The sequence below is a fragment of the Solanum pennellii genome, chromosome 5 (genome assembly GCF_001406875.1).
Source record: "Solanum pennellii chromosome 5, SPENNV200".
Lineage (NCBI taxonomy): Eukaryota > Viridiplantae > Streptophyta > Magnoliopsida > Solanales > Solanaceae > Solanum > Solanum pennellii.
Genome location: NC_028641.1, coordinates 74,183,010 through 74,207,889, shown reverse-complemented (window position 1 = coordinate 74,207,889; position 24,880 = coordinate 74,183,010). Strand labels below are relative to the sequence as shown.

The window sequence follows — 24,880 nt, the reverse complement described above, 5'->3', positions numbered from 1 at the left end:
TCACATCTAGTATTACTTTACATCAAGTCTTATATGTGCCTTCTTTTAAGTATAATCTAGTTTCAGTTCATTCACTAACTAATACAATGAAATGCATAGTCATGTTCACTAATGCATTATGTCTATTGCAGGCCCCTTTAGTGAAGAGGCCACAGGTTCTTGGTAATTGTAGAGATGGACTTTACTTCTTATGCACAAAGTGCTTGAAGACCTCTGATAAAGTCAATACATGTCAAATATGTTGTTGTTTTCCCAATAATAGTCTTCTTTCTAATTCCATTAGAGGTGAAACATGTAATTCTAGTTCCTATTCTCCTGACCAATACAAAGTGTTAGCTTCTAATTCTGTTCCTCTCAAGTGTAAATCTTCTTTTAGTAATATGAATGTCATAGCTGATCACAACTCTGGAGATAATGTAGATTTGTTGTGGCACAACAGACTTGGCCATGTACCTTTTGTTAAGATGAAAAGTATCACTGGATTACCAGTCAATTTCTCTCCCAAACAACCTTTCTGCTGCAATATTTGTCCAATGTCAAGACAACAAAGGCTACCTTTTAGTCATAGCACAAGCCAAACCAAGTCTATTTTTGAGCTGCTACATATTGACTTATGGGGACCTTATCATGTATCCACTTATGACAACTACAAATATTTCATTACTTTGGTAGATGATTACAGCAGAACAACTTGGACACATCTTTTAAGTACTAAGAGCAATGCACTACAAGTTTTGAAAAATTTTATAGTTATGATAGAAAATCAGTTTAATACCACTCTTAAAAGCATTAGAACAGATAATGGGCTAGAATTTAATAATAATGAAACACACCAGTTTCTTATATCCAAAGGGATAGTTCACCAGAAGACCTGTCCATATACACCTCAACAAAACAGTATAGTGGAAAAAAAACATAAGTATTTACTGGAAACAGCTAGAGCTCTTTTATTTCAATCTAAACTACCTATAAGGTACTGGGGAGAGTGTGTTCTAACAGCTACACATATTATTAACAGACTACCATCAAGTTACTTGAAAAATAAGTGTCCATATGAGGTATTATACAATAAGAAACCAAACTATAGTCAGCTTAGATCTTTTGGTTGTCTTTGTTACCCTACTGTCCCAAAGGTACTTAGAGATAAGTTTGAACCAAGGACCACTCCACATGTTTTCTTAGGATATATTTTTGGAACTAAAGGCTACAAGGTAATGAATCTAGCTACAAAGAAGATACATATCTCCAGGGATGTAATTTTCCATGAACATGTCTTTCCTTTTACTTTGTCAACTGAAAGTTCTTCCTTTCCTTCTGTTTTGAAGTCTTTTTCTTCTCCAGATTATACTGTTTTAGATTCATACAAGAACTGTGTAAATGATTATGACAATGTGACTGATACAACTCCTTCTCATTTACCTACTCACATTACTCAAAATTCTGATATACCTTCCACTACTTCTATTACTTCTTCAACTCCTTCTCAACATAATACTTCCACAATAGTACAAAGAAGATCTCATAGGGAAAACAAAATACCATCACATTTAAAAGATTATGTTGTCAATATCCCAAGATTAAAATCAGTCAACTCTAACACATCCAACACCACTCTCAATGACAATTTATCACTTGCTGCATTGTTTACCAAGCATCATCATATATCTCCTGAAGTCATTGCATTTAATAGTCAGTCACTTGTTGAAAATATTTGTCATGATAGTGAGCCATCATCATATGAGGAGGCATCACTAAATCCTGCATGGCAAAAGGATATGACACAAGAATTTGAAGCACTGTATGCTAATGATACTTGGGATCTTGTTACTTTACCACCCAACAAACAAGCAGTTGGATGTAGGTGGGTATATAAAGTAAAACACAAAGCAGATGGAAGCATAGAAAGATTCAAGGCACGACTAGTTGTGAAAGGGTATACACAGCAGGCTGGAATTGACTACACTGAGACTTATTCACCTGTGGTTAAGATGACTACAGTAAGAACATTGATAGCATGTGCAGTGAAGAAAGGTTGGAACATGTTTCAACTTGATGTAAATAATGCATTTCTTCATGGAGATCTTCATGAAGAGGTTTACATGAAACTACCTCCAGGACTTGAGGTACCTGATTCAGGACTGGTTTGTAAATTGAAGAAGTCTCTTTATGGTCTTAAACAAGCAAGTAGGCAGTGGTACTCTAAGCTAACTGAGGCTTTATCATCCAGAGGTTACTCTCATTCACAATTTGATCACTCTCTATTTTACAGAAAGGAAGGTTCCTTAGCAGTATTTGTTGCAGTGTATGTGGATGATGTTATTCTAACAGGCACAGACACAACTGAGATTACACATCTGAAAACATATCTGGATAACACCTTTAAAATCAAAGATCTTGGAAGGCTTCATTATTTTCTTGGCCTGGAGATACTTGATACAGCAGATGGAGTACTTATTTCTCAAAGGAAGTTCACTTTAGACTTACTCAAAGAATATGATTGTTTCAATTATACACCTTTGTCTTCTCCTTTAGATCCTACTGTTAAGTTGAAAGCCAAGGAAGGAACTCCTTTGTCTGATCCTACTTTCTATAGAAAGTTGATAGGCAAGCTGAACTTCTTAACTAATACAAGATTGGACATAGCTTTTAGTGTTCAACACTTAAGCCAATTCATGCAGGATCCACGAGTTCCACATTTACAAGCAGCTTATCATCTACTTAGATACCTCAAACAAGATACTACCTTGGGAGTGCAGTTGTCTAAGGACCCTGACTGCACAGTTCAAGCTTTTTGTGATTCAGATTGGGCATCATGTCCAGACTCAAGGAGGTCAGTCAGTGGCTATTTAGTGCTACTTGGGAACAGTCCTATTAGCTGGAAGTCTAAGAAACAAGAGACAGTCTCCTTGTCATCAGCAGAAGCAGAGTATAGATCACTCAGAAAAGTTGTGGGAGAACTAACTTGGATTCACAGATTACTTAATGAGTTGACTGTTTCTATTTCCTCTCCTATTAGTGTTCATTGTGACAGTCAATCTGCCATCCACATTGCTCGAAATCCTGTGTTTCATGAGAGAACTAAACACATTGAGGTGGATTGTCACTTTGTACGTGATAAACTTCAGGAGGGGTTAATCTCTTTGCATCATGTGTCTACTTCCAATCAGCTTGCAGACATACTTACCAAGGCCCTCACTGGCATCAAACATTCAGCTATTTTACACAAGTTGGCTGTGAAAGCCTCACCTCCAACTTGAGGAGGGGTATTAACAACTCATAATTAAATAGTGTACATTACTAGTTTCAAGTTAGTTAGTTGGTTGTATTTCCATTTTATAGTTGTTTGTTGTGATAGTTAGTTATATAACAAACTAGTTAGTTAGTTAGTTATCTACTTTTCCACTTGTTTGATTCACTAATCACATGTATATATGCACCTCATGAATGATGAATGAAGGTAATCAAAACTTTCACATTTCAATCACAAAGTCTTGTATTGTTAGTCTTTGTTCTCACTCTCTCGTTCAGGGAAGTTTACAGGGAAGTTGGCAGCTTCATCAATGGCTGCTTACACTTTAGTTTGAAGGTTTTTACATGGTATCAGAGCACACGGTTAATTGCTCTTTTCTCGTTCTTTGGATACTCATTTTTGATTGATTCTAGATCAATAACAGAGTAGGAAGTCACTGTGTTGATACATCTTGAATTCTTTCTGAAAGTTCATCTTTGTTCTTCTCTTTTTCTGATCGAATAGTTCATAATAGTCATAGTTGTAATGGCTATCGAAACTACTACATCCACATCTGCATCTGAGGGATCTGTTGTATCTGGAAGTGATGCCAATGGCATTTTGTATGTGCATCCTTCAGACAATCCAGGAATGATACTTGTTCCTGTCCAGTTTGATGGAACAGGATATAGGACTTGGAGAAGGGGTGTTATGAGAGCATTGTCAGTGAAGAACAAGTTATGTTTCATTGATGGAAGTTGTGAGAAACCAAGCACCAATTCACCTCAATTACGTCAATGGCAGAGGTGTGATGATATGGTGACATCTTGGATTCTGAACTCTTTAACCAAAGAAGTTTCAGACAGTGTGGAGTATGTAAGCAATTCTGCTGAGTTGTGGAAGGAGTTGGAAGATAGGTATGATCAAACCAATGGAGCGAAATTGTATCAAATTCAAAAGGAGATCAATGATCTCACACAAGGAGTTTTGGACATTACTGTCTATTACACAAGAATGAAGAAGTTATGGGAAGAGTTGAATACTTTGAATGTGAAGAATCACTGCAGTTGTGTCTGTATGTGTGGTGCAAAGGATAGTATATTCAAGGCTGAGCAAGATAGGCGCCTGATTCATTTCCTTATGGGGTTGAATGAAGTGTACACAGTGATAAGAGGAAATATTCTCATGATGAATCCTCTACCTTCTATGGGCCAAGCTTTCTCATTGTTAATCCAAGAGGAAAAACAAAGAGAGTTCAAGCCTGTTGGTAGAATGTCTACAGAATCTGTGTCTTTGAATGTTAAAGCTGTTGATAACAAAGGTCATGGAGGAAGATCTTTTAGAACAAATTTTCAAGGAAACAATTATGGAAATCTTGGTGATGCCAACAGTAGTTCAGGAGGAAATTACTATCCAAGTAACAACAGCAACAGGAGTGTCATAGTGTGTGACTATTGTAAAAGATCTGGACACATCAAGGATAAGTGTTATAAGCTGCATGGGTATCCTCAAAACAATAACAGACCAGGAAGTTACAATGGTGGTCAGGGCTTTAGACAACAAGGCTCAAATTACAAAGGAAGGAGAGTGGTAGCAAATGTACATGGTTCTGTAGGTGATATGGTACCTGCTAATGGAGAAGAACAATCACAATTCCAAGGTGATGTTTTAAAGAATATTAACTTCACAAAGGAACAATATGGACAGATAATGAATCTACTGCAACATTTCAAAAATGAGAATGTGGGAGAAGATACTGGTGCCAATAATAATGCTTCTGGTGTGGCTGCTGGATCAATGAACTTTGCAGGTATTGTGGTTTGCTCTTCCTCTACTGTTTTTGACAACCTATCATGCAAATGTTTTGAATCAAGTGCAAATCTATGGATCATTGACTCAGGAGCATCAAACCACATAACTTTTAGTAAAAACTCTTTAATCAATATCAAAACTCTGCCTATTCCTATACTAGTTTCTCTTCCAAATGGATACAAAGTCAAAGTAACAGAGTTTGGAGATGTACCAGTCACATCTAGTATTACTTTACATCAAGTCTTATATGTGCCTTCTTTTAAGTATAATCTAGTTTCAGTTCATTCACTAACTAATACAATGAAATGCATAGTCATGTTCACTAATGCATTATGTCTATTGCAGGCCCCTTTAGTGAAGAGGCCACAGGTTCTTGGTAATTGTAGAGATGGACTTTACTTCTTATGCACAAAGTGCTTGAAGACATCTGATAAAGTCAATACATGTCAAATATGCTGTTGTTTTCCCAATGATAGTCTTTCTAGTTCCATTAGAGGTGAAACATGTAATTCCAGTTCCTATTCTCCTGACCAATACAAAGTGTTAGCTTCTAATTCTGTTCCTCTCAAGTGTAAATCTTCTTTTAGTAATATGAATGTCATGGCTGATCACAACTCTGGAGATAATGTAGATTTGTTGTGGCACAACAGACTTGGCCATGTACCTTTTGTTAAGATGAAAAGTATCACTGGATTACCAGTCAATTTCTCTCCCAAACAACCTTTCTGCTGCAATATTTGTCCAATGTCAAGACAACAAAGGCTACCTTTTAGTCATAGCACAAGCCAAACCAAGTCTATTTTTGAGCTGCTACATATTGACTTATGGGGACCTTATCATGTATCCACTTATGACAACTACAAATATTTCATTACTTTGGTAGATGATTACAGCAGAACAACTTGGACACATCTTTTAAGTACTAAGAGCAATGCACTACAAGTTTTGAAAAATTTTATAGTTATGATAGAAAATCAGTTTAATACCACTCTTAAAAGCATTAGAACAGATAATGGGCTAGAATTTAATAATAATGAAACACACCAGTTTCTTATATCCAAAGGGATAGTTCACCAGAAGACCTGTCCATATACACCTCAACAAAACAGTATAGTGGAAAAAAAACATAAGTATTTACTGGAAACAGCTAGAGCTCTTTTATTTCAATCTAAACTACCTATAAGGTACTGGGGAGAGTGTGTTCTAACAGCTACACATATTATTAACAGACTACCATCAAGTTACTTGAAAAATAAGTGTCCATATGAGGTATTATACAATAAGAAACCAAACTATAGTCAGCTTAGATCTTTTGGTTGTCTTTGTTACCCTACTGTCCCAAAGGTACTTAGAGATAAGTTTGAACCAAGGACCACTCCACATGTTTTCTTAGGATATATTTTTGGAACTAAAGGCTACAAGGTAATGAATCTAGCTACAAAGAAGATACATATCTCCAGGGATGTAATTTTCCATGAACATGTCTTTCCTTTTACTTTGTCAACTGAAAGTTCTTCCTTTCCTTCTGTTTTGAAGTCTTTTTCTTCTCCAGATTATACTGTTTTAGATTCATACAAGAACTGTGTAAATGATTATGACAATGTGACTGATACAACTCCTTCTCATTTACCTACTCACATTACTCAAAATTCTGATATACCTTCCACTACTTCTATTACTTCTTCAACTCCTTCTCAACATAATACTTCCACAATAGTACAAAGAAGATCTCAAAGGGAAAACAAAATACCATCACATTTAAAAGATTATGTTGTCAATATCCCAAGATTAAAATCAGTCAACTCTAACACATCCAACACCACTCTCAATGACAACCTATCACTTGCTGCATTGTTTACCAAACATCATCATATATCTCCTGAAGTCATTGCATTTAATAGTCAGTCACTTGTTGAAAATATTTGTCATGATAGTGAGCCATCATCATATGAGGAGGCATCACTAAATCCTGCATGGCAAAAGGCTATGACACAAGAATTTGAAGCACTGTATGCTAATGATACTTGGGATCTTGTTACTTTACCACCCAACAAACAAGCAGTTGGATGTAGGTGGGTATATAAAGTAAAACACAAAGCAGATGGAAGCATAGAAAGATTCAAGGCACGACTAGTTGTGAAAGGGTATACACAGCAGGCTGGAATTGACTACACTGAGACTTATTCACCTGTGGTTAAGATGACTACAGTAAGAACATTGATAGCATGTGCAGTGAAGAAAGGTTGGAACATGTTTCAACTTGATGTAAATAATGCATTTCTTCATGGAGATCTTCATGAAGAGGTTTACATGAAACTACCTCCAGGACTTGAGGTACCTGATTCAGGACTGGTTTGTAAATTGAAGAAGTCTCTTTATGGTCTTAAACAAGCAAGTAGGCAGTGGTACTCTAAGCTAACTGAGGCTTTATCATCCAGAGGTTACTCTCATTCACAATTTGATCACTCTCTATTTTACAGAAAGGAAGGTTCCTTAGCAGTATTTGTTGCAGTGTATGTGGATGATGTTATTCTAACAGGCACAGACACAACTGAGATTACACATCTGAAAGCATATTTGGATAACACCTTTAAAATCAAAGATCTTGGAAGGCTTCATTATTTTCTTGGCCTGGAGATACTTGATACAGCAGATGGAGTACTTATTTCTCAAAGGAAGTTCACTTTAGACTTACTCAAAGAATATGATTGTTTCAATTATACACCTTTGTCTTCTCCTTTAGATCCTACTGTTAAGTTGAAAGCCAAGGAAGGAACTCCTTTGTCTGATCCTACTTTCTATAGAAAGTTGATAGGCAAGCTGAACTTCTTAACTAATACAAGATTGGACATAGCTTTTAGTGTTCAACACTTAAGCCAATTCATGCAGGATCCACGAGTTCCACATTTACAAGCAGCTTATCATCTACTTAGATACCTCAAACAAGATACTACCTTGGGAGTGCAGTTGTCTAAGGACCCTGACTGCACAGTTCAAGCTTTTTGTGATTCAGATTGGGCATCATGTCCAGACTCAAGGAGGTCAGTCAGTGGCTATTTAGTGCTACTTGGGAACAGTCCTATTAGCTGGAAGTCTAAGAAACAAGAGACAGTCTCCTTGTCATCAGCAGAAGCAGAGTATAGATCACTCAGAAAAGTTGTGGGAGAACTAACTTGGATTCACAGATTACTTAATGAGTTGACTGTTTCTATTTCCTCTCCTATTAGTGTTCATTGTGACAGTCAATCTGCCATCCACATTGCTCGAAATCCTGTGTTTCATGAGAGAACTAAACACATTGAGGTGGATTGTCACTTTGTACGTGATAAACTTCAGGAGGGGTTAATCTCTTTGCATCATGTGTCTACTTCCAATCAGCTTGCAGACATACTTACCAAGGCCCTCACTGGCATCAAACATTCAGCTATTTTACACAAGTTGGCTGTGAAAGCCTCACCTCCAACTTGAGGAGGGGTATTAACAACTCATAATTAAATAGTGTACATTACTAGTTTCAAGTTAGTTAGTTGGTTGTATTTCCATTTTATAGTTGTTTGTTGTGATAGTTAGTTATATAACAAACTAGTTAGTTAGTTAGTTATCTACTTTTCCACTTGTTTGATTCACTAATCACATGTATATATGCACCTCATGAATGATGAATGAAGGTAATCAAAACTTTCACATTTCAATCACAAAGTCTTGTATTGTTAGTCTTTGTTCTCACTCTCTCGTTCAGGGAAGTTTACAGGGAAGTTGGCAGCTTCATCAATGGCTGCTTACACTTTAGTTTGAAGGTTTTTACATGGTATCAGAGCACACGGTTAATTGCTCTTTTCTCGTTCTTTGGATACTCATTTTTGATTGATTCTAGATCAATAACAGAGTAGGAAGTCACTGTGTTGATACATCTTGAATTCTTTCTGAAAGTTCATCTTTGTTCTTCTCTTTTTCTGATCGAATAGTTCATAATAGTCATAGTTGTAATGGCTATCGAAACTACTACATCCACATCTGCATCTGAGGGATCTGTTGTATCTGGAAGTGATGCCAATGGCATTTTGTATGTGCATCCTTCAGACAATCCAGGAATGATACTTGTTCCTGTCCAGTTTGATGGAACAGGATATAGGACTTGGAGAAGGGGTGTTATGAGAGCATTGTCAGTGAAGAACAAGTTATGTTTCATTGATGGAAGTTGTGAGAAACCAAGCACCAATTCACCTCAATTACGTCAATGGCAGAGGTGTGATGATATGGTGACATCTTGGATTCTGAACTCTTTAACCAAAGAAGTTTCAGACAGTGTGGAGTATGTAAGCAATTCTGCTGAGTTGTGGAAGGAGTTGGAAGATAGGTATGATCAAACCAATGGAGCGAAATTGTATCAAATTCAAAAGGAGATCAATGATCTCACACAAGGAGTTTTGGACATTACTGTCTATTACACAAGAATGAAGAAGTTATGGGAAGAGTTGAATACTTTGAATGTGAAGAATCACTGCAGTTGTGTCTGTATGTGTGGTGCAAAGGATAGTATATTCAAGGCTGAGCAAGATAGGCGCCTGATTCATTTCCTTATGGGGTTGAATGAAGTGTACACAGTGATAAGAGGAAATATTCTCATGATGAATCCTCTACCTTCTATGGGCCAAGCTTTCTCATTGTTAATCCAAGAGGAAAAACAAAGAGAGTTCAAGCCTGTTGGTAGAATGTCTACAGAATCTGTGTCTTTGAATGTTAAAGCTGTTGATAACAAAGGTCATGGAGGAAGATCTTTTAGAACAAATTTTCAAGGAAACAATTATGGAAATCTTGGTGATGCCAACAGTAGTTCAGGAGGAAATTACTATCCAAGTAACAACAGCAACAGGAGTGTCATAGTGTGTGACTATTGTAAAAGATCTGGACACATCAAGGATAAGTGTTATAAGCTGCATGGGTATCCTCAAAACAATAACAGACCAGGAAGTTACAATGGTGGTCAGGGCTTTAGACAACAAGGCTCAAATTACAAAGGAAGGAGAGTGGTAGCAAATGTACATGGTTCTGTAGGTGATATGGTACCTGCTAATGGAGAAGAACAATCACAATTCCAAGGTGATGTTTTAAAGAATATTAACTTCACAAAGGAACAATATGGACAGATAATGAATCTACTGCAACATTTCAAAAATGAGAATGTGGGAGAAGATACTGGTGCCAATAATAATGCTTCTGGTGTGGCTGCTGGATCAATGAACTTTGCAGGTATTGTGGTTTGCTCTTCCTCTACTGTTTTTGACAACCTATCATGCAAATGTTTTGAATCAAGTGCAAATCTATGGATCATTGACTCAGGAGCATCAAACCACATAACTTTTAGTAAAAACTCTTTAATCAATATCAAAACTCTGCCTATTCCTATACTAGTTTCTCTTCCAAATGGATACAAAGTCAAAGTAACAGAGTTTGGAGATGTACCAGTCACATCTAGTATTACTTTACATCAAGTCTTATATGTGCCTTCTTTTAAGTATAATCTAGTTTCAGTTCATTCACTAACTAATACAATGAAATGCATAGTCATGTTCACTAATGCATTATGTCTATTGCAGGCCCCTTTAGTGAAGAGGCCACAGGTTCTTGGTAATTGTAGAGATGGACTTTACTTCTTATGCACAAAGTGCTTGAAGACATCTGATAAAGTCAATACATGTCAAATATGCTGTTGTTTTCCCAATGATAGTCTTTCTAGTTCCATTAGAGGTGAAACATGTAATTCCAGTTCCTATTCTCCTGACCAATACAAAGTGTTAGCTTCTAATTCTGTTCCTCTCAAGTGTAAATCTTCTTTTAGTAATATGAATGTCATGGCTGATCACAACTCTGGAGATAATGTAGATTTGTTGTGGCACAACAGACTTGGCCATGTACCTTTTGTTAAGATGAAAAGTATCACTGGATTACCAGTCAATTTCTCTCCCAAACAACCTTTCTGCTGCAATATTTGTCCAATGTCAAGACAACAAAGGCTACCTTTTAGTCATAGCACAAGCCAAACCAAGTCTATTTTTGAGCTGCTACATATTGACTTATGGGGACCTTATCATGTATCCACTTATGACAACTACAAATATTTCATTACTTTGGTAGATGATTACAGCAGAACAACTTGGACACATCTTTTAAGTACTAAGAGCAATGCACTACAAGTTTTGAAAAATTTTATAGTTATGATAGAAAATCAGTTTAATACCACTCTTAAAAGCATTAGAACAGATAATGGGCTAGAATTTAATAATAATGAAACACACCAGTTTCTTATATCCAAAGGGATAGTTCACCAGAAGACCTGTCCATATACACCTCAACAAAACAGTATAGTGGAAAAAAAACATAAGTATTTACTGGAAACAGCTAGAGCTCTTTTATTTCAATCTAAACTACCTATAAGGTACTGGGGAGAGTGTGTTCTAACAGCTACACATATTATTAACAGACTACCATCAAGTTACTTGAAAAATAAGTGTCCATATGAGGTATTATACAATAAGAAACCAAACTATAGTCAGCTTAGATCTTTTGGTTGTCTTTGTTACCCTACTGTCCCAAAGGTACTTAGAGATAAGTTTGAACCAAGGACCACTCCACATGTTTTCTTAGGATATATTTTTGGAACTAAAGGCTACAAGGTAATGAATCTAGCTACAAAGAAGATACATATCTCCAGGGATGTAATTTTCCATGAACATGTCTTTCCTTTTACTTTGTCAACTGAAAGTTCTTCCTTTCCTTCTGTTTTGAAGTCTTTTTCTTCTCCAGATTATACTGTTTTAGATTCATACAAGAACTGTGTAAATGATTATGACAATGTGACTGATACAACTCCTTCTCATTTACCTACTCACATTACTCAAAATTCTGATATACCTTCCACTACTTCTATTACTTCTTCAACTCCTTCTCAACATAATACTTCCACAATAGTACAAAGAAGATCTCAAAGGGAAAACAAAATACCATCACATTTAAAAGATTATGTTGTCAATATCCCAAGATTAAAATCAGTCAACTCTAACACATCCAACACCACTCTCAATGACAACCTATCACTTGCTGCATTGTTTACCAAACATCATCATATATCTCCTGAAGTCATTGCATTTAATAGTCAGTCACTTGTTGAAAATATTTGTCATGATAGTGAGCCATCATCATATGAGGAGGCATCACTAAATCCTGCATGGCAAAAGGCTATGACACAAGAATTTGAAGCACTGTATGCTAATGATACTTGGGATCTTGTTACTTTACCACCCAACAAACAAGCAGTTGGATGTAGGTGGGTATATAAAGTAAAACACAAAGCAGATGGAAGCATAGAAAGATTCAAGGCACGACTAGTTGTGAAAGGGTATACACAGCAGGCTGGAATTGACTACACTGAGACTTATTCACCTGTGGTTAAGATGACTACAGTAAGAACATTGATAGCATGTGCAGTGAAGAAAGGTTGGAACATGTTTCAACTTGATGTAAATAATGCATTTCTTCATGGAGATCTTCATGAAGAGGTTTACATGAAACTACCTCCAGGACTTGAGGTACCTGATTCAGGACTGGTTTGTAAATTGAAGAAGTCTCTTTATGGTCTTAAACAAGCAAGTAGGCAGTGGTACTCTAAGCTAACTGAGGCTTTATCATCCAGAGGTTACTCTCATTCACAATTTGATCACTCTCTATTTTACAGAAAGGAAGGTTCCTTAGCAGTATTTGTTGCAGTGTATGTGGATGATGTTATTCTAACAGGCACAGACACAACTGAGATTACACATCTGAAAGCATATTTGGATAACACCTTTAAAATCAAAGATCTTGGAAGGCTTCATTATTTTCTTGGCCTGGAGATACTTGATACAGCAGATGGAGTACTTATTTCTCAAAGGAAGTTCACTTTAGACTTACTCAAAGAATATGATTGTTTCAATTATACACCTTTGTCTTCTCCTTTAGATCCTACTGTTAAGTTGAAAGCCAAGGAAGGAACTCCTTTGTCTGATCCTACTTTCTATAGAAAGTTGATAGGCAAGCTGAACTTCTTAACTAATACAAGATTGGACATAGCTTTTAGTGTTCAACACTTAAGCCAATTCATGCAGGATCCACGAGTTCCACATTTACAAGCAGCTTATCATCTACTTAGATACCTCAAACAAGATACTACCTTGGGAGTGCAGTTGTCTAAGGACCCTGACTGCACAGTTCAAGCTTTTTGTGATTCAGATTGGGCATCATGTCCAGACTCAAGGAGGTCAGTCAGTGGCTATTTAGTGCTACTTGGGAACAGTCCTATTAGCTGGAAGTCTAAGAAACAAGAGACAGTCTCCTTGTCATCAGCAGAAGCAGAGTATAGATCACTCAGAAAAGTTGTGGGAGAACTAACTTGGATTCACAGATTACTTAATGAGTTGACTGTTTCTATTTCCTCTCCTATTAGTGTTCATTGTGACAGTCAATCTGCCATCCACATTGCTCGAAATCTTGTGTTTCATGAGAGAACTAAACACATTGAGGTGGATTGTCACTTTGTACGTGATAAACTTCAGGAGGGGTTATGAGAGAACTAAACACATTGAGGTGGATTGTCACTTTGTACGTGATAAACTTCAGGAGGGGTTGATCTCTTTGCATCATGTGTCTACTTCCAATCAGCTTGCAGACATACTTACCAAGGCCCTCACTGGCATCAAACATTCAGCTATTTTACACAAGTTGGCTGTGAAATCCTCACCTCCAACTTGAGGAGGGGTATTAACAACTCATAATTAAATAGTGTACATTACTAGTTTCAAGTTAGTTAGTTGGTTGTATTTCCATTTTATAGTTGTTTGTTGTGATAGTTAGTTATATAACAAACTAGTTAGTTAGTTAGTTATCTACTTTTCCACTTGTTTGATTCACTAATCACATGTATATATGCACCTCATGAATGATGAATGAAGGTAATCAAAACTTTCACATTTCAATCACAAAGTCTTGTATTGTTAGTCTTTGTTCTCTCTCTCCTTCAGGGAAGTTTGCAGGGAAGTTTGCAGCTTCATCAATGGCTGCTTACACTTCAGTTTGAAGGTCTTTACGGTAATTACTAAATAAAAGTAAATTGTACATATTCCGATGTTGAGAAAATATTTAACTTTAATTATTTAATATTTAGGTTTGTATTTATTTGAATACATCTAATTTTTAATTTAGCTGCATATTCAAATTAAGTTGTATTAATAATTAATAAATAATAAACAAACGAGTTTTAACACTATTGAAGCGTTATTATGATTCAAAGACAAAAGTGAAACTTCTTAATGATTAACGAAATAATAAATAAATATTTTTATTTTGTTTTAGAGTGGAATTCTGAAAATTATATTTGATCATAAAAAGAGTATTTTTGTTTTTTATTCAAAATCTCGTGGTTTGACATTATAATTGAATTTGATTAAAGATTTCTTTTTATGCTTAGCCTCTAATATTATATATTTTAAATATTATCAATTTTACTTGCTTCATTTTCTTTGTATTTTCTTGTTATTTCATTGTTATTTTTTCTTGCATTTTGTTCCTATAATATATCATTCCTTTAGACTTACAAAGTTTCTGCCCTATAATGATAAAAGTTATAAAGTCTATATTACATCCTATGATTTCTTCAAATCCCGCTTGTAAAATTACTTTATAGGTTGTTATCTGATAGAAAATCCCGGATAATAGAATTTTAATTCTATCATGGGAAGTTGAATTTGTGTGTGATATTTTTCTTGGAAAAATTATTTATCAAAACAATAGTACACTTTTATATTTTATATGTAAAATTTATTACATAAATATCACATCCTAGGATCCGTGGCGCAATGGTAGCGCGTCTGACTCCAGATCAGAAGGTTGCGTGTTCGATTCACGTCGGGTTCAATCCCCCCGATTATATAATCGGATCCATTCTTTTTTTGTCGTTTTTTTAATCACAATCGATTTCCATTCCTTTTTTCGTTTTTTTTAATCACAATTGATTACTCATGTGTTGTTATGTTTTTTTTAATCACAATCGATTACTCATGTGTTGTTATGTTTTTTTTAATCACAATCGATTACTCATGTGTTATGTTAAACTTCATGTGTTACAACATATATTAATCGTGTGTTTTGTTAAACTTCACGTGTTACTACATATATTACTCATGTGTTATGTTAAGCTTCACGTGTTACAACATATTTCCATTAATACACTAATAAATTGTGAGTTTCAACAAGAAAAATATACTTTGTTTAGCCTTTTTCTTCTTCTGTTTTAGTGCTTTGAACCACAATGGCACCACATGTTGCGTTCCTTCCATACAACATGATGAGCCATTTAACTTGCATTGGTACAAATAGCTCGACTCTTCGCCTTCCACGGCCTCAGAGTCACTATCATTAGTGTCTGGATGCAGATACTGCGTCCAGACACCAACGTTTCCCTCAGGTAAGTTCACCTGAGCGAATTGAAAATCCGAGTAAATGTTAAGTTGATGGAAGCTGAATGCCACTGAAGAAGGGGGTTCCTCTCATTCACTTCTCATCCCGTTGATTGAGGAAATCAAGTCTTGTGCTTTAAGAAAAACGTCGTCTCCACTTGAAATTCATGTTTACTTTTGTTACTTTCCCTTTATTCTCTGTTTCGATTTTAATAATACAAACAACATATCAAGAAGTACGTTTGTTACTAACTACATTGCTGAATGAATTTTGCCCTCATCGTGCTCGAGTAAGGGCTGTTGTTCTTCGGATGGAGAGTTGTCTGTTTCTTCAATCATCTGCAACCGGACTCGATCCCTATCTTGTGGATATGTGCAATATAGGAAGGAATAGATTATGCAACAGATGACCGTTGGAATGCCTATTGCAGTGTACAATGCCTTAGCAAGTGATGCAGCATTTTGTCTATCTGTTTCAATCTCTTGTGAGCCTGTTGATCCCTCCGCGATTGGCTTATAACCAAAAACTTGTTGAGCTAACAAACCAACCACCAATGGAGCAAAAGACGATATTATGGTCTCAAAAGATCGATCCAGAGCATATATGCTTGTTCGAGCTCTCTCAGGAACTATCTCAGCAAATATTGGACTACAAACATGTCAAGGGTGAACGTTTTAGTACGTATCTAAAATTTAAGACCACAAGATTCAAAAGTCTACTTTACTTTCTTAAACTCTGTATCAAGTCAAAAGCAGACAGACAGATTGAAATGGAGATCATGAATTAGGAAAACGATCACTTTAAAAAAATCTGTGGAGTGTACTGACAAATAATATATTTGATGAGAAGAGGACGTACTTGTTTGTCGCTGGACCACACCATGATATGATTGATCCCGTGATGACCAAGACTATACCGTGCAACGTAGCTGTTTTAGGATCATTAGGCAATAGCAGCAGCAAAATTGCAGCTAAAGGTATTGCTGATCCAGTGCTAATCTGAGAGAGTATAATCCTACCAGAATTAGGCGAACGCTTAGCCAATACATCCCCCATGAATCCTCCAAACAACGCGCCAAGTGACTGAGAAACTTGAAACAAAGTACTGAGAAGTGCTGTCGTCTTGTGAGAGAATCCGATAAGCTCCAACCACATTGTGGCAAATGACAATGCTGACCAGGGGAACATCCCGGAAACCCCTTGAGCGATAAGTATTTGAAAGGATGGAACTTTTGTAACTGCTTTCGCTTCTTTTATCAGTTCACTAATTTCTTCTTGAAATGGTTTTACTTGAGGCTGATTTTTCTTACTTCCAACAGATCGTGGATCGTTGGCAAAGAAATTGACTAGCAAACCGACAAGAACACTAATAATACCAACCAGATGAAAGGAGATTCTCCAGCCCGCGATTCCCATGAATGATGTTTCAGCAATCAGCACAGACATAGTCCCACCAACAATCGATCCAAAACTTGATGTTAGTTCTAACCATCCGAAAGCAGTACCACGTTTACTTTCATGAGTTGAATCAGCAACTAAAGATTGAATTGCTGGTGTGACTATTGCAAGTCCTATTCCATTCAATCCTCTCGAAATCGCTATCTGTTAAACAACATCTGTTAGATTTGCTTAAATTCAAGTAGTATGATAGAAAGTAAACACATGAAAAAAAACATCTGTTATCTATACATAAAAACATATATACAAGCATAGTTGGACAAAATTCTTATTTTGTACGGATAGAGAGACTGTTACTGATAGACCTTCAACTCAAGACAGACATAAACATGATAAGCGCGACATAAATTTAAAAACCTGAGTGAAGGTGGAGATGGCAACAAGGAAAGTTGCAGCAGACCATAGAAAAGCACCAAAAGCAATGACGTGAGCTCTGTTACGACGAGTAGAAAGATACGCAGCTAATGGATAACAAAGACATTGAACTAATGATCTAAAAAGAGTAAGAGAACCAAGACCAGTTGGATCAGTATGCAAATCTTTGCCAATTTCAGTATAAACATTAGGTAACAAAGCTTCATCAGCTTTCTCCATTATACCAGCTATATTAACCAATACAAGAGTTAACTTATCCGATCTTATCTTCTCCATAGGAGCAATGTGGAGAAATAAAAAAAGTTAATGCAATTTGGAATTTTGGATACTCAAACTTCTAAAATGTAGCTCTGTTTCTCTGCTTTAGAGCTTTAACAGAAAATATTACATTAACCAACAAAGTGAAAATCCAGATAATCGAGCGTCGATAAGTTTCTTTCCTAGACTTCTTTTTCTTCTTTGTTTGGGTTATCTATGAGAATTGAGATAATCACGAACAATTAAAATGTCTCTAGTTGCAAATTTAGTTTTTTACGAGTATGTAATAAATAATTACTTACATGTGCTCACATGCCCTATATGGCTACTTAATTTATTATTAATGTAAATGTAGATGTAGATGTAGTTTATAACATTAAAATTATGATGCAGTTGCCATAATTATAGCGAGCTTTATTATTTTTATTGTTGGGCATTTATTTTATTTGTTGACTATTTTTTTAAAAAATGTCTTTTGCCTTTTTTTTTTGTGTGTGTATATTTTGATTTGTCTAAAGTAGTTTAAAATCTAAATAGAATATTTGCTATTGTGATAAACAGGAAGATTAAAATTTAAATTTTCAACCTTTAATCATGATTAATTGATATAGTTTTTTTACCTCATTAAACCACTTAGTCTTAAAGAAATCTATGTGATTTGATGTAAATATCTGAAGGGAGAGGTAAGAATCATTTCAAATTTAATTGTTACACTAAAAGCTAGTTTATTATCGCGAGTAACAATCATTGATATATTTCTACTCTTATATAGTTGGTACAAACAACTAAGTTCAGATGAAATTAAGAGAATTTGACATAATCCTTACATATCCCATTTGAAAATAGTAAGCAAATACAACTAAAAGATAATTCACATTTTTAGTAGAAGAAAACTATGGAAATCAACATAAATTATGATTGGCTACTAAAAGTATATATATGATCCAATGCAAAAAATAACATAAAAAGGCATTTTAATTTGCCTTTTATTCACCATTTTGAGCTTTGTTAATGTAGCTAACATAATAATAACATACTTTAATCATGCTTAATTAATATAGATTTTCTACTCATTAAATCACTTAACTATACCAATTTATATCATTTAATGTAAACATCTGGTGCGAGTAAGTATTTTGGAGGAAAATTTATTACAAGTTTTGCTTCTTTCACAAAACATTAACTACTGAATTTCACAACGAATTTACTGAAAGAAGTCTCTGCTCATCGTGCTCGAGTAAGGGCAGTTGTTCTTCATATGGAAGATTGCGCGATTCATGAATCTGTAGCAACAGAACACGATCCCTATCTCGTGGATATGTGAAGTACAGGAAGGAGTAAATAGAGCAACAAATTACCATTGGAATGCCTATTGCAGTGTACATTGCTTTGGCAAGTGATGCAGCATTTTGTCTGTCTGTTTCGATTTCCCCTGAGGTCGAAGATCCCTCAGGGATTGGCTTATAACCGAACACTCGTTGAGCTAAAGTACCAACTAGAAGAGGAGCAAATGATGCTAACATGGTCTCAAAACATCGATCCAGAGCTCTGTCAGGAACTATCTCAGCAAATATTGGACTACAAAACATCAAAGTCCATCTATGATCAATGCAAAGATAGTAACAGAAATCGCAGGACAAGAAACTAACAGGAGCAATACTACGAGTACCAATATAAATGTACCTAACATGTGCTTCTTTAAACATTTCAACTGCATATATATGCCTGTGTGTGAGTATGCAAGTGGAAAGAGTAGACATACCTGTTTGTTGCTGGACCGCTCCATGATGCGCAAAATCCCAATATAAACAAGACTAAACCATGCAACAGAGCTGTGGAAGGATCTATAGGCGATAGCAGAAGCAGAATTGCAGCTAAGGGAATAGCTGAACCAGTGGTTATCTGAGAGACGATGATCCTACCAGAATTAGGCAAGTGCTTCGCCAATACATCCCCTATGAATCCTCCAAAAACCGCGCCACATGACAGAGAAACTACAAACAAACTAGTGATGAGTGCTGTTGTCTTGTGAGAGAATCCAACAAGCTCCAACCACATAGTGGAAAATGACAGTGATGTCCCAAGGAATGATCCGAAAACCCCTTGTGCAACAATTATCTTGAAGGAAGGTACTTTGATAACCGATTTTGCTTCTTTTAACAGTTCTCTCAGTTGTTCTTGAAATGGTTCCGCGGGAGGTAGATCTTTTGCATTGACATCTCTGTCAAGAAAACGGGGATCTTCCACGAAGAAATAAACTAAAAGACCAACAAGAACACTTATAATACCAACCAAATGAAAGGAGATTCTCCAGCCCGGAATTCCCATAAATGACATTTCAGCAATCAGCACAGACATAGTCCCACCAACAACTGCACCAGAACTTCCTGTTAATGCTAACCATCCAAAAGCTGTACCACGATTACTCTCATTAGTTGAATCAGCAACTAGAGATAGGATTGCCGGTGTGACAATTGCAAGTCCTATTCCATTCAATCCTCTCGAAATTGCTATCTGTGTTAAACAACATCGAACAAGATAACACTTTCATTCTTGTCAACTACACAAACAAACCACAAATACAACACTATTTGAAAAAACAGAGGAATGAAGCAGAGACCTCAGCAAAGGTAGAGGAGATGGCAACAAGGAACGTGGCACCGGACCAAAGAAAAGCCCCGAGAGCAATGACATTAGCACGATTATGACGAGCAGCAAGGAATACAGCAATGGGGTAACAAAGACATTGAACTAATGATCTGTAAAGACTAAGTGAACCAAGACCAGCAGGATCAATGTTCAAGTCCTTGCCAACTTCTTTATAAACTCCAGGTAACAGAGTTTCATCAGCCATTTCCATTATAGAAGCAATATTTATCAATATAAGTGTCAAGTTGTTCTTAAGCTTTAACATCACCATTATTATCTCAATTACCAAAACCCTTTTTTTTTTTTTTGAAATTCAATGTTTACTAATGTACATCCCTCCGTCCTCTATTAGTTGTCTACTTTCCTGTTTACACACGACTTTAGAAATTATAAATAACAAGAATCATTTTACTAATCTATACTCGAGGTTGTTCAAAACCTAACTGTAACCGATAATAAGTTATCCAATTTAAGGTTGATGAACGGATCAAAAGATTATAATTAACATTTTATAAGTGCAGAGATCTATTACTCAATTTTAATACTACTTATATTCTTTGCTTCAATTATCACATTATTTTCAACACTGAATGATTATATCAATATATATACTCAATTTTATATGCTTTACTAATACATAAAATTTTATTATTATTATTTTTAAAAGGGAAAATGCACAAGTAGCCCCATAAACTATGACCGAAATCTTAGAGACACACCTTAACTAATCTAAAATCCTATCATTCTTTGAATTTTATTTTTTTTGTAATTTTATACACATTTTATCTTACGTGACACTTCGTAATTCGATGCAATTGAGACACATGAGAAATATTTAAATGTCATGTAAGTAAATAAATAAGTTCAGTTAATATATGTCTTTAAAATTTCAATTATAATCTACGGAATACTTGCGTATTTTTCATATTTAAAAGAAAAGGAATCATTACTCTCAATACTGAATAATTATAGTAATTGACAGACCGAATCATCTTATCAATAGGCTCCTCTGATAGTGGAGAAGAAACAAAAATAAAGTGAAAGCAATAAAATAAAATTACTTTGGGGATTAGTTTATTTAAATAAGATTATAAAATATAGTTTTTTAAAATTGAATCTAAAATGTATCATTGTCTTTTCTCCACTATAAAACTTGTGGAAGATAATGAAGGAATAAAACAAGATACTAACCCAAAGTTCGTATCAATTTATGGTATTTTGACTAAATTCATAAAAAAAAATTATTTTTATTTTTGGTAACCACTGTAAGTTACCATTATCAAACGAAAAACAAATAAATCTAAAGAGGACTCAATTTCCTAAATCACAATCTAAGAAGGTTACTAAGACAGTTAGATACATAAAAAATAATTGTTTTCTATTAATAAATAATGAGATAGATGAATTTTTTCTCAAAAATGAAATGAAATAAATAAATTAATTTTTTAACGAATAACATAAATTGACGTTTACTCTGAAAAATAAATATATTTCAGTCTTTTTCCCTTTTAAGTTTATTAAAAACGCATTTGAATATAATAATATATTTTTTCCGTAGTTCAACTTCTTTCTTTTACTGCATTTCCAATCAACCAACCTATCAAATGATAAATTATTCCTATTTTGATACTTTTACTCAAATTTTGCAAAAATAAATAAATAAAATTTATATGTTTGATTTGATGTTTATAATAAAAAAATGTCTAATGTGAAGCCCGATCGCAATATATTCTAATATGAGTATATAAATTAAATTTATGACAAATTATTATTGATAAAATTGTTTATTTACACCAAAGGTGTTAGAAATTAAATAGATCAATTTTTACATATAGCAAACACAAAATTTATATTTGTATGTTATACCCAAGTTTATATTATTGTGCTCCATAGCAAACATAAATATGTATATTTCGCTATACAACAGTTGTATAATTATCTATACATATACAAAGAAAGCAATTGGTATAATTCGCTATAAATATAAAAAAGAAAAACAGTTGTATACAAAAGATCAATAATATAATTTGTGTAGGCATAAAACGAGAAAAAGAGAAAGACAAAAGAAAACTGGCAGGGGGATATTTGTATTGTGTAATTATAAGTGTATAGGACGAAGATATATGTATTTGCATGTGTATGTACAATTTTCTCTCGCTTTATATATACAAACAAAAACACAATTTGTACATTTCTTTTTCATTTGTATAAGCGAGAGAGGTGAAGGTGGCGAGCGAGATTCGGGAGAATGGCGACCGAGATCTGGGAGAGGGAAAAGAAAATATATGTATTTGTACAATTTTCTCTCGCTTTATACAAACACAAACACATTTTCTATATATTTGTGTTTGGATAAAAAGAGAGAGAGGCGAGCGAGACTTCCACCAAATGAGAGTGACGAGTAAGATTCCACCAAGGAGAGTGATGAAAACAACAATAGTTTGCCATATAATACAATTAAATTAAAATATATTATAACATTTAATTTAAATTAATAGTATGCTATTACATATTATTTTCTCAATTAAAGAACCTTAAATTTTTGACCTAGCTCGCTCTCGGAGAGACTTTTTAATTATTATATTAGATATAATTTAGAATTATTATAGATAGGCACAAAGGGAGACACGTTCACTGCCCAAAACTAGCCGAAATTAATTAAATAATAAAATTCCATGCATATGTGGGACCGAATCATGTTTTATAAAGCAAAAAAAAAAATGGAGGCACACTATCTTATGATTAACTTTCTTAAATTGTCTTTTTTGTCTCATAAAAATGTTGAAATTAAATTAATATTTATACATTTCAAGAAGATAAAATGTTTGACATTAATTAGTAAAAGATGAAATTCTCATTCTCATTAAGTAGAAGGCAATTAAGTAATTCAAATTTATAAATAAAAAACTTATTAGAAGGAAATAACTAAGATTTAAAGTGCAATGATTGATATTTAAATTATGTAATTATACAAATAAAAATATTAATATTTAATTAAATAATTAGATTTTAATTTAATGGAGAGTCAAAATGACAATATTAGTATTCTTACAATTAAAAGTTTGTTAAAATATATTTTAAATTTTTTTGTTAAAAAATTAATAGGAGCAATATTTGGTCAAAGGATAGAAGATCTTCTAACTTCTTAAGCATTTTGGTGTATCATTTTTTTGACTTTGGGATTTGGATCTCATGATAATTTTAATGAAAATTGTCGAAAAACTATAGATTTTATCCACAAGCACATGTAAGAATGATTCTTTACAAATATTTAAAATTTAAAATGCATAAACGTAATTATTAATAATTTGAAATTAGAAAATCTTGTAGGCATTAATTGTTTTGCATGTCTTATACACTATTTTTATGATTGTATTTGTCTCATTTTCTAAAGCAAAAAACACACCCTTCAATCAAATATATTCTTAAAACAAAATTACAAATACAAAGATAAAGTATCATATATAGGAGCAAGTTTAGCATAACGCAACCAACGAAAAATAGAAAAATTCTAAGACAATCTTTTTCCTGTTTTTTCTTGATAATGCAAATTGAAACAAAGTTTTAGTAATAAACATTCAACTTTTGACCATAAAAAATTAAAATATTTGGAATACAAGTTAATGGAAGTGATATTTAACTACATAAATGGAGGGGTCTTACCATAATTCCAATCTCGACAAATAAGTAAAAAAAAAAAATACATCAAGCTTCGATACTTTAGTAGAATCATACTATGCCTTGTAATCTTGACATAAATCTTCTTGCCTTGAAATTTTCTTCACTTGATTAAAGCTTCTCTAGTCTTCCACACACAAAAATTGTATCACATATAAATCTTCCTATAAAAATAATGTTAAAAGATTGTATTTATAGGAAAAAATATAGCTTTGGAATATGAAGATTCACTTACAAAGTTGAAAGGTCAAGTGTTACAAAAATTTAAGACAAATATTAATTAAGAACATAAATTAATTTAGAAGATAAATCATATACATGTATCTATTTAAAGGGTAAATATTTCAAGAAAATAAATTAAATTAGATATTTTAATTAAGAATTATTCTAAAGAAGTGCAAAAGTCATTAACATTTCCATTAAAATAATGTAACTTAATATTTAAATTAAATAGTTAAATATTTTTATAATATTTTAATTTATAATAAGGGTAAAATCGTAATTCAACTTTTAACTTTTTTTGTTCCCTCTTATAATAATATATGATTTTTAACATAAATTTTTATTTTTATTTGTTATTTTGTCATATCAAAAAATATAATAATTATTTTTTATATTTATCCTCAATATTAAATATTTATTTTTCAAAGTATTATTTAACAAGAAATAATTTAGTAAGGCCAAATTTGAAGATTTTGATGAGTCTACTTAGCATCAGAGACAAATCCAAATTTGAAGATTTTGATGCATCAATACTATCTTAATTTAGGTAGTTGACGAAATTTTTACTATAATTAACGAATAATGTAGTATTTGATTGGTAACTAGTCGCTCGAATATGATTATAAGCTAAACTCAAAATAAAATAATGAAATAAGACTGAACTATATTCTCGCGAGTAGTTCCTTTTACTTGTACCTACTAAACAAGGGCA

The 24,880-nt window shown here is 33.9% G+C and overlaps 2 protein-coding genes and 1 non-coding gene across 3 annotated transcripts; 1 reads left to right on the top strand and 2 right to left on the bottom strand.

Moving 5' to 3' along the window:
• Window positions 1-14,914: 14,914 nt before the first annotated feature.
• TRNAW-CCA lies at window positions 14,915-14,986 on the top strand. Its single transcript has one exon. It is a non-coding gene; the product is annotated as a tRNA-Trp (tRNA).
• A 695-nt stretch (window positions 14,987-15,681) lies between these two features.
• Window positions 15,682-17,866, bottom strand: LOC107019006. Its single transcript, XM_015219594.2, has 3 exons — window positions 17,344-17,866; window positions 16,388-17,130; window positions 15,682-16,177 (listed from the first exon to the last, which is right to left on the bottom strand). The coding sequence occupies exons 1-3, from the start codon at window positions 17,635-17,637 to the stop codon at window positions 15,781-15,783; spliced, it is 1,434 nt and encodes a 477-aa protein (XP_015075080.1). The 5' UTR covers window positions 17,638-17,866; the 3' UTR covers window positions 15,682-15,780.
• An 869-nt stretch (window positions 17,867-18,735) lies between these two features.
• LOC107019007 (thiamine pathway transporter THI73-like) lies at window positions 18,736-20,539 on the bottom strand. The gene is made up of 3 exons (XM_015219596.2): window positions 20,240-20,539; window positions 19,382-20,133; window positions 18,736-19,197 (listed from the first exon to the last, which is right to left on the bottom strand). The coding sequence occupies exons 1-3, from the start codon at window positions 20,537-20,539 to the stop codon at window positions 18,813-18,815; spliced, it is 1,437 nt and encodes a 478-aa protein (XP_015075082.1). The 3' UTR covers window positions 18,736-18,812.
• Window positions 20,540-24,880: the final 4,341 nt, after the last annotated feature.